General features: G+C 41.8%; 1 protein-coding gene across 1 annotated transcript; it reads left to right on the forward strand.

Annotated features, from left to right (window-relative positions):
* The first annotated feature begins 2,457 nt into the window (after positions 1-2,457).
* YIPF6 (Yip1 domain family member 6) lies at positions 2,458-3,181 on the forward strand. Its single transcript, XM_042913414.1, is given in 1 exon segment — positions 2,458-3,181. A coding segment is annotated over 1 exon segment (711 nt). The 5' UTR covers positions 2,458-2,470.
* Positions 3,182-16,990: the final 13,809 nt, after the last annotated feature.

Genomic DNA, 16,990 nt, shown 5'->3' on the forward strand with positions numbered 1-16,990 from the left:
GAAGGCAAATGACAGTAAGCACTGGGCATTCTAAAACTGCAAAAGGTAGAGACCAACCCAGATACTTTCAAGTTCAAAAGATCTAAGAAATTATTTGATAAGTTACTTTAAGTTTGATGGTTTAATTAACACAAACACATCTTTAGAGTTATGAACAGTAAATAAACAGACTTGTATTCTACCTGAGTTTGCTAACCAAATAAGTTATCTCTTATAAGATCTTACAGCCACAAAAAAATAAATAAATAAAATAATAGCCTAGGATAAAACTTACTTTGTCTAATGCCTAATAAAGCTTTGTAAGTAATCTGCACAAAATTGTTAAAAACAAGTAGATGAAATCTCAAGTTTTGGAGTAAATTTTTTAAATGTGGATCCAGGGGCCAAGTGCAGGCTGATCCAAGATGGGCCATTTTGGCAAAAAGATTGTTTTGGAGTTAAAAGAAACCAAAACCCAGCTGATTCAGGAAAAACTCTTTACCTCTCCCCTTAACTATCTGTCTGTAGAAGGAAGGGGACATTAGCCTACAGATTGCTCCTTCCCTAAGAAACTAAACTACACAACAGGACAAACATTGTTTTCCAAACATCCTGCTTGCCAATGGTCTCCCTCCTCTTTGTATCCCCAGCCCTGACCTTTCTCCTTATCTCAGGATGTCCTGTGAGCCTCATGTTGCCTGTCTTTGGAATTCCATGACAACATGGGTTCCCTGTATGTATGAAACTAAATTTGATTTTTCTTCTGCAACTGTTAGATTCTTAGCCCAACTCAAAGGGCAGAGGAAATTTTTCCTCCTGGTAACTAACAAAATTCAACCAAATAAATTTGGAGATCTAAGTGGCTTTCTGAAATGCTTCATGAATCAGGCAGGACCCCACTAAGCATATAGAGATGTGCATCCAGGAGTAGTACAAAATGGAAGACTTTATAGAAGGGGGTGTCCAGAGAGTTATCAGCAAAGGAAAAGGATTGCTCCTGGCAGTGCTCTTTCTAGGGGACAAAACATGGTTTCTACCTCACCTCTTTGAGGGACGGAGAGGACCCAAGTGGCAGACTCATTGGACTAGATTGAAAAATTCATGGCTGACAAGTTAATATTACATTGGTGGGGTAGGTGGAAAATGCAGTTAGGTTCTATATTAAGAACCACTTTGAGGGGCTCCTGGGTGGCTCAGTCAGTTGTCTGACTTTGGCTCAAAGTCAAGATCTCACGGTTTGTGGTTCAAGCACCGCATTGGTCTCTGTGCTGACAGCTCAGATCCTGGAGCCTGCTTCAGATTCTCAATCTCCCTATCTCTCTGTCCCTCTCCTGCTCATGTTCTGTCTCTCTCTGTCAAAAATAAATAAACATTAAAAAAAAAAGAACCAGTTTGGGAACTTAGCTGAAATGACATTCTGGATTTAAAATGACTACTTTTGAAGGGTATTGCAAAGATTATAGAGGATAAGTTATATGGCAGTCAGCATACAATCCCTAGCATATAGCTACTATATTATTCTTCATGATGTTCTGGTATTTAAGAGGGCCCTTATCATCAAAACACCCTTGTTAGGGTCATATCTTAAGATATATCACTGAAGATTTGAGAACTGTCAAACAGTCCAGAAATAATAGGACACATGACAAGCCCTTGAGGTCTGGGGAGGGAAAAGCACCTGAGGTCACAGGACCCAACAGAGATAGACAGAGGATTAGGGTCAGAAGGCCACAACTCTCTCAGCTGGAGCCATTCCAACACAGTGTCTCAGGTGTGCTCTCTGCTCAAGGTTGGATGGAGAATAAAGGACTAAGGTGCACTTGGAGTCTCTCAACCAAACCAGCTTCCATCATCATAGCTTTCTGCCCAGATTTTCCTTGCTTATTGGGTCCCCAAATGGGCATGATGCACTGAAAGAGGTCAATCGTGGGTAGATCTTTGGGCAAAATGCAATGCTGCCTCCTGGACTCACCTCAGTGAATCTCGCTCATCAGTGATCAAGCTGGTGTTCTTCCCCTCTTTTCTTGCGCATTCTCAGAAAAATAATCAGCAGGTCAAAAACTACTTTCTCCACTTCTAGTGGATTCACTTTCTAAACTGGACTTGTCAGAAAACATGAGTCAACAGTTGCCTTAAAATTTCAGTGTCTAGGTCTTGACCTATTTGTAATCTAATGGAAAAGGTAGTGGGTTTTTGTGCAAATACAGAGTATGTGGATGTTTAATTATCAAGTGGAACAACTAACCAAACCAGCGACCTGGCTCGTGAGCAATAGTGTCACATGTTGCTTACATGGTCGTCCTGGGGATGGGACAGGAATGCCTCATTTCCCTGGCTTGTCTCCCCCCATTAGAGCTTTCATGAACAACTTGGCAGGGGCTGTTTTTAAGGATTCTCAGAGGGACCTTGGCCATTGTCCTCCCAACAATTTCTTCTGTTTTTTAATTAAAAAAAAACAAGTAGGGAGCAACCTGGGAGAAGGAGGGCCAAGATGGCGAAAGCAGCAGAGTCTTCGGGAGAGCCAGGGACAACGTGGCCCAGGCCCCTGTTTGCAGGCCTTTCTGATATATCCATCTCACAAGACATCCTCGTGGAAGGAGAATTCACCATTCCTATGAGATCTCACATTCGGGAATTTGACAGCTCCACGTTAAATGAATCTGTTCAGAATACTATTATGCGTGATCTAAAAGCTGTTGGGAAAAAATTCATGCATGTTTTGTACCCAAGAAAAAGTAATAGTCTTTTGAGAGATTGGGATTTATGGGGCCCTTTGATCCTTTGTGTGACACTTGCATTAATGCTTCAAAGAAGCTCTGTAGATAGTGAAAAGGATGGAGGGCCCCAGTTTGCCGAAGTCTTTGTCATTGTCTGGTTTGGTGCAGTTACCACCACCCTCAACTGAAAACTTCTTGAAGGAAACTTATCTTTTTTCCAGAGCCTCTGTGTGCTGGGTTACCATATACTTCCCTTAACAGTGTCAATGCTGGTTTGCCAGTTGGTCCTTTTGGCTGAGCAGGGACCAATAAACTTCATGGTCTGGCTTTTTGTGGTGATTGTGATGTTTGCCTGGTCTATAGCAGCCTCTACAGCTTTTTTTGCCGATAGCCAGCCTCCAAACCGCAAAGCCCTCGCCATTTATCCTGTTTTCTTGTTCTAGTTTGTCATCAATTGGATGATTCTCACCTTCACTCCCAAGTAAATCAGGAAATGGAAATTAAAAGCCAGTGAATTTAAAGCTCATCTGAAGGATACAATTCACCATGGAGCTTTGCCTCTGGCCCTCTTTTGTCTAATTTTGGAGATATTTTGAGATGAAATGGGAGCCATAAAGCACCATCGCCACTTATATAAGGAACTGATGTTTGAAAGGTTGTCCTTTTCCTCTTAATGTCATTTCTTGAAAATACATAGTATACACAGTATAGTGCTGCCTTAAGGCATGATAGGGTCACTGTGGTCCATTTGAGTGACAACCAATGATTTAGAAAGCACATGGATACATCCTGCAAGTTGAGTAGAATTAGTAAGTGTATTTTCAGTTTTGAGAATACCAGTTCAGGTGTAGCTCTTAAATACATTGCCTTATGACTATTAGAATATGCCTCTCTCTTCATAAATAAGAATGGATAGTCTGTATCCATTTTCTTTTATTTCTCTCTTAGGCTTAAAAAGGCAATGACAGAGGTTGGGAAGGGGTTTCATAACTGGGTAGGAGAAAACATGCATTCACCGGTGTTCAGATTTTGACAGGGGAAAATTCTACACTTGTTGCTTTTTTTTTTAATTTTTTTTAACATTTATTTATTTTTGAGACAGAGAGAGACAGAGCATGAACAGGGGAGGGTCAGAGAGAGAGGGAGACACAGAATCCGAAACAGGCTCCAGGCTCTGAGCAGTCAGCACAGAGCCTGACGCGGGGCTTGAACTCACGGATGGGACCGTGAGATCATGACCTAAGCTGAAGTCGGACACTCAACCGACTGAGCCACCCAGGCGCCCCTACTTTTTTAAAAAGCAAAGGGCAGCTAAAGAATTGGCTTCTTTAGTCTTTCCATATAGTCACCTTTCTGCCATGCTTAACAGCACCTCAGTGACACTCTAATTTTTAATCTTACCCCCCCTAGCTCTGAATATGCAAACTGTTCGCAGTTACCATATAATTTTCCTTTGATTAAAGCTCTCCGTGGACCAGTGCTTGAACTTATCCAGGTGGAAGACCTTAGTCCTTCATTCATATTATCATGTGGGCACTTTCTTCTTAACAGTAGGAGGTAGTTTGGATACAGCATAACTCTAAAGAATTATTCTGCGTAGTCTGGCCTCTAACTAGAAAGTAAAGCTAAATCAGAAGCCTGCACTTAACCATGTGAACACGGAGGGATTTAGTGTTCTGATGGCTGGTTCACAGAACAGCTAGATGCTTAGAGCATGACGTAGGATGAGTTAGGTTTACAGCTGCCACCTTTTCATAGTGGCCTTAGCAGTTTTTCATTAGGTGTGCTTGTCGGATTGGGGAATAGCAATATATTTTCTTGGTTTTAGACTTTATTTGTAAATCTAATTAACTCTTCTTTAGACAAGTACTTTTTTTGCACATGTGCACCTGCTTGTATTCTCAGCTATTTATACACACAAGTGTGAGGGCTTTTCAGGGAGCAGAGTGTCTGGAAAGGCTGATTTCTAAGCTAAACTGGGCTCCTTTAAGGTAATATGAGCTACTGCCTTCTATAAATTGCCCATTGAAGAACTCTTAGTAGACAAAAGATTAGGAGTCAGGCAGACAACATCCACTGTATATACAGTTACTTATAAAAATAGGAATTTATTCCACATTTTTTCTTTATCATGGAATTTAAATATTTATTCATTTTGTATCTAAAGACTATCTACACATAGATATATAATTTTAAAAACACACTTTCTCCATTCTCAGCTTAACTAAGAACAATACTAGGACAAATGGGTTCCTGGAGTGATAATAAATTACAAAGCATTACAAAGTTGGTCCCCTCTGTCCCAGCCTTGTCCAGAGTTTTTGGTTATATCTTTATTTCAGCTTCCCTTCTAAATTTCAAAATAAACCCGTGAGCACAAAGCCAATGTTTCAGTCTTAAAGTGGTAAAGAAAATATTTTGAAACTGGTTCTAATTGGTCCAAAAGTATCATCCATTTCCATTGTCTGAAATTTTCTAACTTCTTACCAAAAACATCTCTCTTCCAAAGTTATTTCATACTCTGTCACAATGGTTATAATGTAAAATTTAAAAAAATAATACTGTTTCTCAAAAGGGAATTATCTGCTGAATTTTATTCAGGCTAAATATTTTGGTCAGGAATTTTTAGGGCCACAAATGAAGTAGGGGTTGTGCGGGGGTGGGTGGCGGGGGTTATACATATTGGGTGTTAAGGCAGCTTGTTCTGTATATTAACCTGTTGCTCTTTGGTGACTTCAAGAATGGTTTTATTTGATTTAAATGAAGGTGGGTGAAATGGAGATTATCTTTCTCAAAATGAATGATCCATTTTATGGCATAAATTATATTTTCTTAATATATGCAAAAAAAGTGCATTGCTTTCTGTAGCAGAAGACCTGATTATCTGGAAGTTGTAACCCTCAACACAGCTTTCCCTGATTTGCTGCAAAGGCACATAGATAATTATAGAAAAAAAGACTAGAAGAGAAGGGGATTTTAACAAAGGAAACCCTCTTCCAAGAACTGGGAATTTTCATGCTTTAGATGAAACTCAAGTGTGTGAGCATCATTACCAAATGTGGTGGATCATTGCCGAGTGTGGTGCATCACTACTGTCGTGGCTTGTCATTTGCTGCTCCTGCTTCTGAGATTGAGCCTCCACTGTCATATTCTTTAGCAATAGGAAGGGTAAAGACTGGATTTAATCGCTGTTCAGATTATAAAAACTCAACTGATGCAAACATATTTGAATGTGCCATGTAGTCATAAATGTCAGCCATACCATTAATTTTCAAGTCTTTTGCATTTTAAAAGGCTTATTACATGAATTCAATTGGATCTTTTTGTTTTGATGGGGTTTTGTTTTGTTGGGCAAGGTGGGCTTGTCACAGAGCATGGGACTGGTAAGCATTTAACTGTTTACTATATTTGTCTTTTTATAAAGTATTCCCCAGATGTGATGAGAAGGTTAGCAAGCCTTTGTATTTGAAGATTTAATTGTACACTTTTTTTTTAATTTTTTTTTTTTTTTACCGTTTATTTATTTATTTATTTATTTTTGGGACAGAGAGAGACAGAGCATGAACGGGGGAGGGGCAGAGAGAGAGGGTGACACAGAATCGGAAACAGGCTCCAGGCTCCGAGCCATCAGCCCAGAGCCTGACGCGGGGCTCGAACTCACAGACCGCGAGATCGTGACCTGGCTGAAGTCGGACGCTTAACCGACTGCGCCACCCAGGCGCCCCTAATTGTACACTTTTTATAAGCTAACTACTTACTGTACCTGGACTTCCTGTTTATTCCTGGAGATGAAAATGAAAATCTCCTGTCATTTCAAATCTTTGGGTCATCAAGTCATTGAAATGTATCTAAATGCTATCATGATATGATCAGACATCCATTGCATGCAGCTGTTTTATTCCAGGTAAAATACTGACATTGTTACTCTTCATTAGACTGTTAATTTCTGAGACAATTTGGATAGAAATAAATGTGTGAATGTTAAAAAATAAAAAATTAAAAAACAAGTAATCACTTTGAAAATATGACAAAGTTCTGGTAAGTGAGATTAAAAAAAAAAAAAAAAAAGCATCCAAAATTCCAGTCTACTTCCTTGTGGCCTCACGAAACCAGTAGACAACTGGGATTTATGGCTCACTCAAGGAATACTCTGTTTTGACTGATGGCCTTTGATCATCATAATAACCTTTATCTTATCTTACAGATGAATGAACTAAAGCTTAGAGAGGTTTGGGAACTTCCTTAACAAGCAAGCAGGGAGCCAGGATTTTATCTCAGGAGCTGTAAGCTATAATTCCAGACCAGAAAGCACTTAGCACCACAGGGCTGTGCCAGACCCAAGATGGAAGGCTGACAATCAGTGAAGATAATGGAAGAGAATTGCAAAGGACAATAGTTAATGTTTTATGCTGCAGCCAAGGGACCTCACACCTTCCCCACCACCTCTCCAAAATCAGTACCCTAGGCACAGTCCCTAAAATGATGGTTTGGAGAATTGTTGCCAGGCATGGGAAGACAGTTGTAGAAATCAGAATCCAGTTGTTATGATGATCAGTACTAGAATCTACTATGTACAAAGCTGTGTCTGAAACATATAATCTCTCTATAATCACTTCATTTTTACCAAAGGTAGTCAAATTAATATTATTTGCAAAATAAGTCTAGTTTTGAAAAATACTTGGCCTGATTATTTACCTAAGTGCAGCAAGAATAGTGATTGACATATGATTTCATTCATATGTGGAACTTGAGAAATCACAACAAACAACATAAGGGGAGGGAAGGAAAAGTAAGATAACAACAGAGAGGAAGGCAAACCATGAGACACTCTTATATACAGAGAACAAACTGAAGGCTCCTGGAGGGGAGGTAGGTAGGAGGGTGAGTTAAATGGGTAATAGGAAGTAAGGAGGGCACTTGTTGGGATAAGCACTGTTATATGTAAGTGATGAGTCATTCGGTTCTACTCCTGAAGCCAAGACTACACTGTATGTTAACTAACTTGTATTCAAATAAAAAAAAATAAAAAATAAAAAAAGTAAAGTAAAACAAAATAAAATAAAATATAGTGATTGATGATGTAGGCTCTTTAAAAGCTGCTTTGATGGAACTTTTCATAAGAAATTTCTCAGTTGAACTTTTAATAGCCTCTCAAGGCCAGGAACCAAGCTAATTACTTGCCCTCAGAGTTCATCTGCAATACCTATAGGTTTGGGGGGATTCTTCTCTACTCAAGGTTCCCCAAATATCCTGGGGTTCCTGTACCTGTCAGGAAGCCACCCTCTTTACTCACCTGGTAAGGCTGCTGGGAACTCTGTCACAAGGCTGACATCTTCTTGGGGCTTTATAGGCTCCATAAAGTCAACCTTAGTTCCTTAAAGCTGTCTGGTCAGATCTGAGTCTGTGCATGTCTTTCCCAGGTAGGTAGGACATTCCAGTCAAAGCCTTGGTCATATAACCAGTGTTTCCAATGTGTCCCTGTTCTAAGGAAAACAGATTCTTACTGAATGTATGCAAATAAATACATCGCCATAAAAATATAAGAGTACTCAGTGAGGTTCTGAATTTTGGAGGGTTCAAGTGGGGAGAAAAGACAGCTGTTTCAATCCTGCTTACAACAGTGTAATACATCAAATTGCTAGAAGTCAGTTAGCTTAAAAGAAAATGTTTCCTTAACTCTGGGAAAACAAAACATTTTTTAAGTGAGCATGAAGTCATAAAAATGCTACCAATCCTCCTTGGTTCATTCAGTCCCATGTTATTAAGTCTTGTTCTTCTTGAATCCAGTTTTTCCACTAGTTCTGGATATTTTTACATAGCTCGGTTTTATGATCTTAAGGTTGTCAGAAATCTATACTCAGAGGTTTAGTTTCTGGTTTTGTTTCTATGTTTTATTTTTTTCATAAGCCTCACTGAAGATGAAACACATTGGCAGGAAGCTTTTATAAAAGTATTGAGTAGAAGTATAAATGTCTGTAAATAATAAAAAGCTTGAAAACGGCTATGGCTAAAGAACTGGTGAGAGTTCATGACAATACAATTGACAAGGACATTTGATTGTTTCTATGACACACAACACTTCAATATAATAACAGACCTGGACATCAGGTCTCTGTGGGCTTTATACAATTTTATACGATTTTGAAACACTTATTTTAATAACATCTCTATACAATTATAATCTAACAGAATTTAGCATCACTTACTCGACAATGCTTTAATTTATGTCATTTTTAACACACCAAGAAAGGCTAATTAATTTCTCAGAAAATCTTTTAAATGTTCATATATATATATATATATATATATATATATATATATAATGTGTGTATATATGTGTATATATATGTATATATACACACATACACATCAAAAGGTTTGAGCATTTGATTAAATGGGATCATAGATCATTATGTAACAGTAGTTACGCATTTAACAAAGTGACAATAAAGGATGTCAAAGGCAAAAAAAAAAAGAAAGAAAAGAAAAAAGATGTCAAAGTTTATATAGTTATAAGCAAAATTTGTTAAGATTTTTAATAGAAAGACTCAGTTTTCTTAAGTTTTCAAAATCCAGATAGACATAGAAAAGTATTTTCATGGTATATAGAATCTGGTTTTTTGTTTTGTTTTTTTAGCAGATAACTTTGAAGGTAAAGAAAAACCTTTGTTTATAATTTTTTTTAACGTTTATTTATTTATTTATTTATTTATTTATTTATTTTTTGAGACAGAGAGAGACAGAGCATGAACGGGGGAGGGTCAGAGAGAGAGGGAGACACAGAATGTAAAACAGGCTCCAGGCTCTGAGCAGTCAGCACAGAGCCCCACCCGGGGCTGGAACCCACAGACCGCGAGATCGTGACATGAGCCAAAGTCGGACGCTTCACCGACTGAGCCACCCAGGCGCCCCCCTTTGTTTATAATTTTTAATGAACAGCCAACCATTAGTTCAAGAAATATTTGTTCTTTTAACAAAGAGAAACAAATTTTCCACTAGGGTGCTTTTTTTTTTCTTTTTCTTTTATATAGTTTGTTTATTTTGAGAGAGAGAGAGAGTGCGCGCGCACACACAAGTGGGGGAGGGGTAGAGAGAGGGAGGGAGAATCCCACTGACAGTGCAGAGCCCAATGGGGAGCTTGAACTCACAAAACATGAGATCATGACCTGAGCCAAAGTAGGACCCTACACCAGGGTGCTTTTAATATCAAAATTCATTTCTGGGGCACGTGGGTGGCTCAGTTGGTGAACCTCGGACTCTTGATTTTGTCTCAGGTCACGATTCCAGAATCATGGGATCAAAACCCAAGTCCAGCTCCATGATATGTGTGGAGCCTGTTTGGTATGATCTCTCTCTCTCTCTCTCTCTCTCTCTCTCTCTCTCTCTCTTTCCCTCTGAACCTCTCCCCCGCTCACACACACACTCTCTCTCAAAAAAAAAAATTTTTTTTTACTTAAATTTATTTTTTTTAATTCTTTTTAATGTCTATATTTTTGAGACAGAGAGAGAGAGCACCACCTGGGGAGGGGCAGAGAGAGAAGGAGAGAGAGGAACCCAAGCAGGCTCAGTGCTGTCAGCACCGAGCCCTATGTGGGGCTACATCACATGAACTGTGAGATAATGACCTGAGCCGAAATCAGGAGTCTAGCACTTAACTGATGGAACCACCCAGATGCCCCAAGATTAGTTTAATTCTAGCTTGTACTGACCAAACATAAAACTCCTCTCCAAAGATTACTTTTCCATAAACCTTTTACAACTTTCCTTCTTACATTCAGATATTGTCTTAACTTTTTGTTGTTTTGTTCGTTTGTTTTTGCCCCCAATCAGCCTCACATTAAGAGAAAAATCTTCTTTTCTCTAATAAAAATATATATCTCCATCCTAATACCATTTTTTGACAAATTTTGCAATAGAGCTAGCCTGCACTTATTTGAATCTCAGCAAACACACAATAAAAGTCTCATATTTAATGCTGATAATTCTAAAGACACGTCTATTTTAATAAAATCAATAACCTTAAATTACCTTTAGTACCAAATAGAGCTCTTTCACAACTTAATGTTAGCAATACCATCTGGAGGAACAGAAATCATCCCGCATTTACAACATGTGCAGACATATACACAGACAAGATAGTAAAAAAAATACTAATTTTCTGGAGAGGACTTAGGCACATTTTTCAAATATCTCCCTCTATTTTTTTTCTTTTTTTTTTTTTAATGTTCATTTATTTTTGAGACAGAGACAGACAGAGCATGAACAGGGGAGGGGCAGAGAGAGAGGGAGACACAGAATCCAAATCAGGCTCCAGGCTCCGAGCCCGACGCGGGGCTCAAACTCACGGACCGTGAGATCATGACCTGACCCGAAGTGGGACGCTTAACCAACTGAGCCACCCAGGCGCCCCTACTTTTTTTTTTTCTGATGACACCTTTTTCTCTACAGTTTGCATTTCAAAAAATGGCTTTAGGTCTTGGAGAAGATGGGGGTAGAAAATTTGTATCACAAAGCTGCAGAAAGAGTGTTTTAAGTTTTCTCCAAGGTAGAAATTAAGAGCATATCTTACTGATATCGGAGGTGGTAGAGTGTGGGAAGAAGAGCCCTTTTAGCAGTTTGTATTTTAAAAAGCTCGCTAAATTAATCAAGTGAGCAAGTAAGCAAGTAAGTAAAATTTTTTGAAAGGCCACTTTCCCTACTTTCTCCCCCTCCCCCCCCGCACCCCCCCCCCCCCCCCCCCCCCCCCCGCCAGGCTCAGATGATTCGGGCTGTCTTTACATTTTAAGACAAGATTTATAATTGTAAGAAGAGAGAAAATAATGTACACTTTTTTTCTAGAGTTTCAGAATAACTGCTATTTAAAATGGATCCTACTTGGGACACCACGAGTAGCTCAATCAGTCAATCAGCCACCGGGTAGCTGACTTGATTTCAGCAGGTCATGCATGATCTCATGGTTTGTGAGTTCCAGCCCCACATCGGGCTCTGAGCTCACTGTGCAGAGCCTGATTCGGATCCTTTGTATCCCTCTTTCTGGCCTTCTGCAGCTCACATTCTCTCTCTCTCTCTCTCTCTCTCTCTCTCAAAAATAAATAAATGTTAACAAAAACATGAAAATGGATTTTTTTTCCTGAAGTACAGGACAATTTGTTCCCATATCCTGATCTTTTATAACATCCAGAAACATTTTGAGAGGAATAGGTGAGTTTGGAGGATTGGTAAATACATGTGGATTTGGACTTGTTTTTAGAGTTGTACTTCAGGTCTTGCGGAGATTTGGAAGACAGATGGTTGTTTCTAATTTCCCAAAGAACTGGATTATAGATTGAATATCAAGGGATTGGCCCATCTTTTTAATGAAATGATTTTGTTTCTCTGTTTATATCAGAAAGACTTTTCACTGAAATGGGAATCAAAAGATTTATACCTTTGTAAAGTCTGTGTAAAGCATTTTCACAAAAGCTTTCTTTCTGGGTACCCAATGAAACATGGCTTCTATTAACCCCTGAATATTGGCCTTTTGCAGATCATTTGTAGGAGGGCCTAGGGGAATTTTAGTCCTGTTTCCTCTGTGAAGTTGGGGGGGGGGGGGGTAGTGAATAGTTATTATTCTATTTAACTTCTCTCCACAGCTGGTAAGATATATTTTTTTATTTATTTATTTTGAGAGAGAGAGAGAGAGAGCTCAAGCAGGGGAGGGGCAGAAGGACAATCCCAGGAAAGTTCTGCACTGTCAGCATAGAGCCTGATATGGGGCTCAAGCTCATGAACAATGAGAACGTGACCTGAGCCAAGATCAAGAGTGGAACACTTAACTGACTAAGCCACCCAGGCACCCCTCTTGTAGGACATTTTAAAACCAGGGGCAAAAAGCTTTATAATTTAAAAGATCTGTTGGTGCCCAGAGGACACCAATTCTTTGGTGGTGGGGCTGTAGGGTACACCTGTAAAGAACATTGGATAAGAATGTTTGACCTGCAGCGCCTGATGATGGAGCCTACAGGCAGGCAAAAAGTGGGCCTTACTGCCGGTCTCAGGTGCTTTTGTTAAATTCTTTTTCCAGCTTTCAGCATTTAATTTGAACCTGGAGATTGGGCCAGAGTGCTCCCTGAAAGTTTTTAGGGCAGGGAAGTAGTAACAAGCAAATGAAGCCCAACCTTAAGAATGGCAGGCTGTCCTGTAGTAACGCCTGGGAGTGAGGAGCAGGGGCTATGGATTTCCTAAAGATGGCTCCTGCCTTAGAATATTCTCCTGTGTGTTTCCCCACCCGCCCCTCACAGGCAAGCTGGTGTGGCTAGATGCAGAGGTGAGGCTGGAGTGTCCATGGCTGTGGGCCTCTTGCAGGTGTGGCTGCCAGTGTTGTGAAGAGCTGGGGGCAGGGGTGGTGGGAGCAGCAGGGAACAAGAGGAATCAGAATTCTAAGCCAGTCCCTCCTTCCAGGTGGTCAGAAGAGTGTATTTGCGTAAGTAGGAGGCAGGACATGTGCTATTTCCCTGTTTGTTTGCTTTAATTTTCTACTTCAAGTATTTACCCAGGAATGGGGGCCTTTGTGTGCATTCCTGCCCATGGCTCACAAAGTAACTGAGTCTGGACAACCCCATCCAAGTGTTATCATAACTCAGAAATGACCTTCTACCTGGTGTCTCTGCACACTGGGAGGGAAATTCCCTAAGTGGGGTTCCATCTTGCTCCCACCTGCTGAGCACACCTGGACCAAACCAATCTCCTGATGTAGGTTTGTCAAGCCACCTACCTCTCTGATTAGATCTCCTCAGGCATCGTTCTCCCCCAGACCACCATGCTCAAGCCCTGGTGCCAGGCCTATCCCCCTTCCTTTTGGTGTGTTTCCTGTGACACACCCAGCTCTCTACTGCCCCAGGCCCTTTGCACTCACTATTCTCTCTGCCTTCCCTCAGCCCCTCCTCTGCTGCAGCCTCCCCTCTCTTGTCCTTCTTGTGCTGGTTTAAATGTCATGGGCAGAGAGGGGTCCCCTGAGCAGTCAGTGGGAAGTAGCCCCCCACCCCCTTTCTCTCATTTCACCCTGTTTGAATCCCTGCACTTACACCAGGTCAGCAATCCTTTCTGTAATAGACCAGGTGTTTTCTCTCGTGACGGTCATGTGTCGCTAAACCAGTCATAGACAAGAGGAAATGAAAGGGGTGATTGTGTTCCATAACAGTTTATTTACAAAAACATGCACTGGCTCCTAGGCTGTTGTTTGCCAACCCCTGACTGGCATTTTCCTTATTTGTTTACAGCCTGAGTCTTGCCACTTGGGCGCTGTGGTCTCCCCTGTACCTAGAACAGGTCTTGGCATATCTGGACATTGAATATCTTTTAAGTGAATATCGTTTGGTAACTGCATTGCTCTTTGGAGCCCCAGTGAATCTTGGGTTCTACTTTCCCTTTTTCCAGAACATTTTCCCCTGGCCACGTAGCTTCATGCTCCTTGCAAAAGTGACTGAACTTCAGCATATTGACTGGGAAGCACTGTCAGAATCTGGGGACACCAGATAGCAGCAGGGAGAGGACAAGGCTTTCTGCACAAGGCAGGATGCATTTAGACCCAGCAGGGAAGGAGCTGCAACTCTTCATGATGCAAATGCAGTTTATCTGTGGTGACTTTTTAATCCTGGGCAAACTCCCAACTTTGTCCTCTTTTCCAGTATGTTCCTGGGCACCTTCCTTCACTGTGCTCTCTTAGGCTTAGAAAAATAACTGCTTTGATATCAGTGTATGAAGCATCTGATTGGAAGGACCATAAAACTAAATCAAAACAGACTAACTTCTTAACCACTCCCAAAACTCGGATGTTAAAATCAGATCAGCAGGGCAGGTGTGGTGACAATAAACTAGATGCACTCGTGACATCTACCTGTACCCCCTCCCCACCATTCTGACATGCACCCCTCATCTTCCTGGGAGGCAGAATTGGTCTAAGCAACAGCACAGTTCTGGGCAGGTCTGTGCAGCTGTACTGGCCTGTTCACTTTGGGGCGGGGCACAGGGCAGAGTCAGAGGGGCCGCTCCTTTTGTAAGAAGGTGGTTCCCACAACCCAAGGTGTGGCTGTGGGTCTCCTGAGCCCCCAGAGCAGGGGTGGGCTGCTTTGCCAGCTCGCTGGGAGCAAACAAGCCTTGCTTTGCAGCACCGGCTGCTTCCTGGGATGCAAATACTGCCACCAGGGCTGATTCCAAGCCCCAGTGTGAGGGCACTGAACCCGCAGGTGGGAAGAGACGCATGTGGTAGGCTCTGCGGGGGGGCACCAGAGGCTCCAGCACATGGCTGCCCCCCAATCACTTCGTGGTGAACTGGGTCACAGCACACCTCGCCCAGCTCAGGCCTGTCCCGGCTTCTTCCTTCCCCCACAGGCTCTGGCCTGGGCCACTCCCACCCCACCCTGCCCAGATGTACTGGCTGCAAGGTCTCACCTCCCCGAGGTCAGCCCCCAGAGCTAAGGACACGGGCCAGCTGAGTAGCTGTCGTTGGCCACATTGTGTGGCTGCAATAGGAAGGAAATACCCAGAGCAGAGGGCGAGCGAGTGTCCAGGAAGAGCCCTGCAGGGGCCGCGGCTTGCTGTCCCCAGAGAAGATCACATGGGAGGAAGTGTCTTCCGTCCAGGGTGCAGAGGTAGCTTCTCCGTCAGGCCTGTCACTTTTCACCACTAGGGGTCAGCAGTTAGCAAAAATGTTTTCCCAGGATGATTTCAATGTTTCCCTGTGAAATTATTATTTGTATGATACTGTATACAAACTCTATTCTAATCTTTTATCCTCACAATGCAAACCAGTGAGCTCTAGAAATACCTGACATTTACCAATCTGATCTGTTCTTGGCAACCACGAGCCCATAGTTCACTAGACAAGTCTGTTCCTGACAACGGTCGTTCCCAGCGCAGGATTCATTGCACAGGGAATGGACAAACTCATTCTTCTGAAACCTCATAGACTTTGTCAGACTCGGACTAACATTCTACAGAGAAATACACTGACATGTGGACTACGATAGTGTTGAGAATTGAGTCATTTTGTTTTCTTCCTTACATTTCTGTTTGCCAAGTGTCCCAGTTTTAGAATCAGAGAAACAGGTACATTTAAGAATAAGGGTTCCAGCTTTTCTCCTTCCCCTTGGATATTCCCCTTGTCCATGTCCTCAGTCTGTGATCGTGACCAGCCAGCCAGGACCTTCTGCCTGCTCGTCCTAACTTCTGAGCTCTGAGCCAGCAAGAGTGGGGGAGGCTGTGTATCTTACCTGCAAATGCTTGTGTGCTGTGTAGACTGCTGTAAGGTGCCTAGAGGAGGAGACCGTGGGGCCCACATTTCATGTGTATTCAACCCAAGCCCTGTGTACCTGGGGCGGGATCTTCTCCTGTGCAGGTGATCCTTGCCACCAAGTCTGACCATTCTAGTACCACCATTTGGCACAGTCTCTGTTGGATTTGTGCCCAGACTTCTTGGGTTCCCCTGAGCTCACTAAGCATCCACTATACAAAATCATGGGGAACTGACCTTAGAACAGTTCCCCCTTTGCAACAGGAATGCACACAACACAGGGTGGAGGAGAGTGGGGTGTGGGGAAGGAGTTCACCAGCTAAGACTGAGAAACTAAAATCTGAGCACATATGGCTGATGCAGCCAAAATGGCCTAACCTATTAGAGAGACTCTGGCATTTTCTTTTAATATATGTTAACCTTAATCCTTATTAGTATCTGAGTAGAACTGGAAGTGAAAGTGCATCCACTGGAATCCTAGGACAAGCCTAAGGAGGGAGAGTAAACCTCAATTTCCCAGAATGCATCAACCCCCTGCCACTTCCTTCCATTTTCTGTGAACTAATTAGCCTTTGTCATACTCAACTATGTCTGTAACCCAGACTTTGGGCATAATTAACCTCCACACTATTGAGAACTACCATATTCCTTTATTCTTCTTAAAATCAATGTGACTTAAAGCCACCATGCAAAATCTAGTCTCTTTCATTCATCCTCCTTCTCCCCATGGCTATGCAAGGGTCCTGGAGTTTTATAAACATTCTGTTTTTGCCAGCCCTTGGTCATTCCAGGATGCCTGGAAATCTTCCAGAGCCCATCCTTTCTAGACCAGCTTCACATAGCATGAGTACAAGCAGGCTACTGTCCTCAGTCTGAGAATCCCCTCCCCTTCTCCCCTCTTGTCCCATTCCACTAAGCAATAGACACTTCATTCCTTGATGACAGACACATTATAGGAGGTATTCTCTCTCCCTGCAATTAGGAAATCTTTTGGTTTTGTTTGATTGTTTGTTCGTTATTTTGT

This window comes from Panthera leo, chromosome D4, assembly GCF_018350215.1.
Source record: "Panthera leo isolate Ple1 chromosome D4, P.leo_Ple1_pat1.1, whole genome shotgun sequence".
NCBI lineage: Eukaryota > Metazoa > Chordata > Mammalia > Carnivora > Felidae > Panthera > Panthera leo.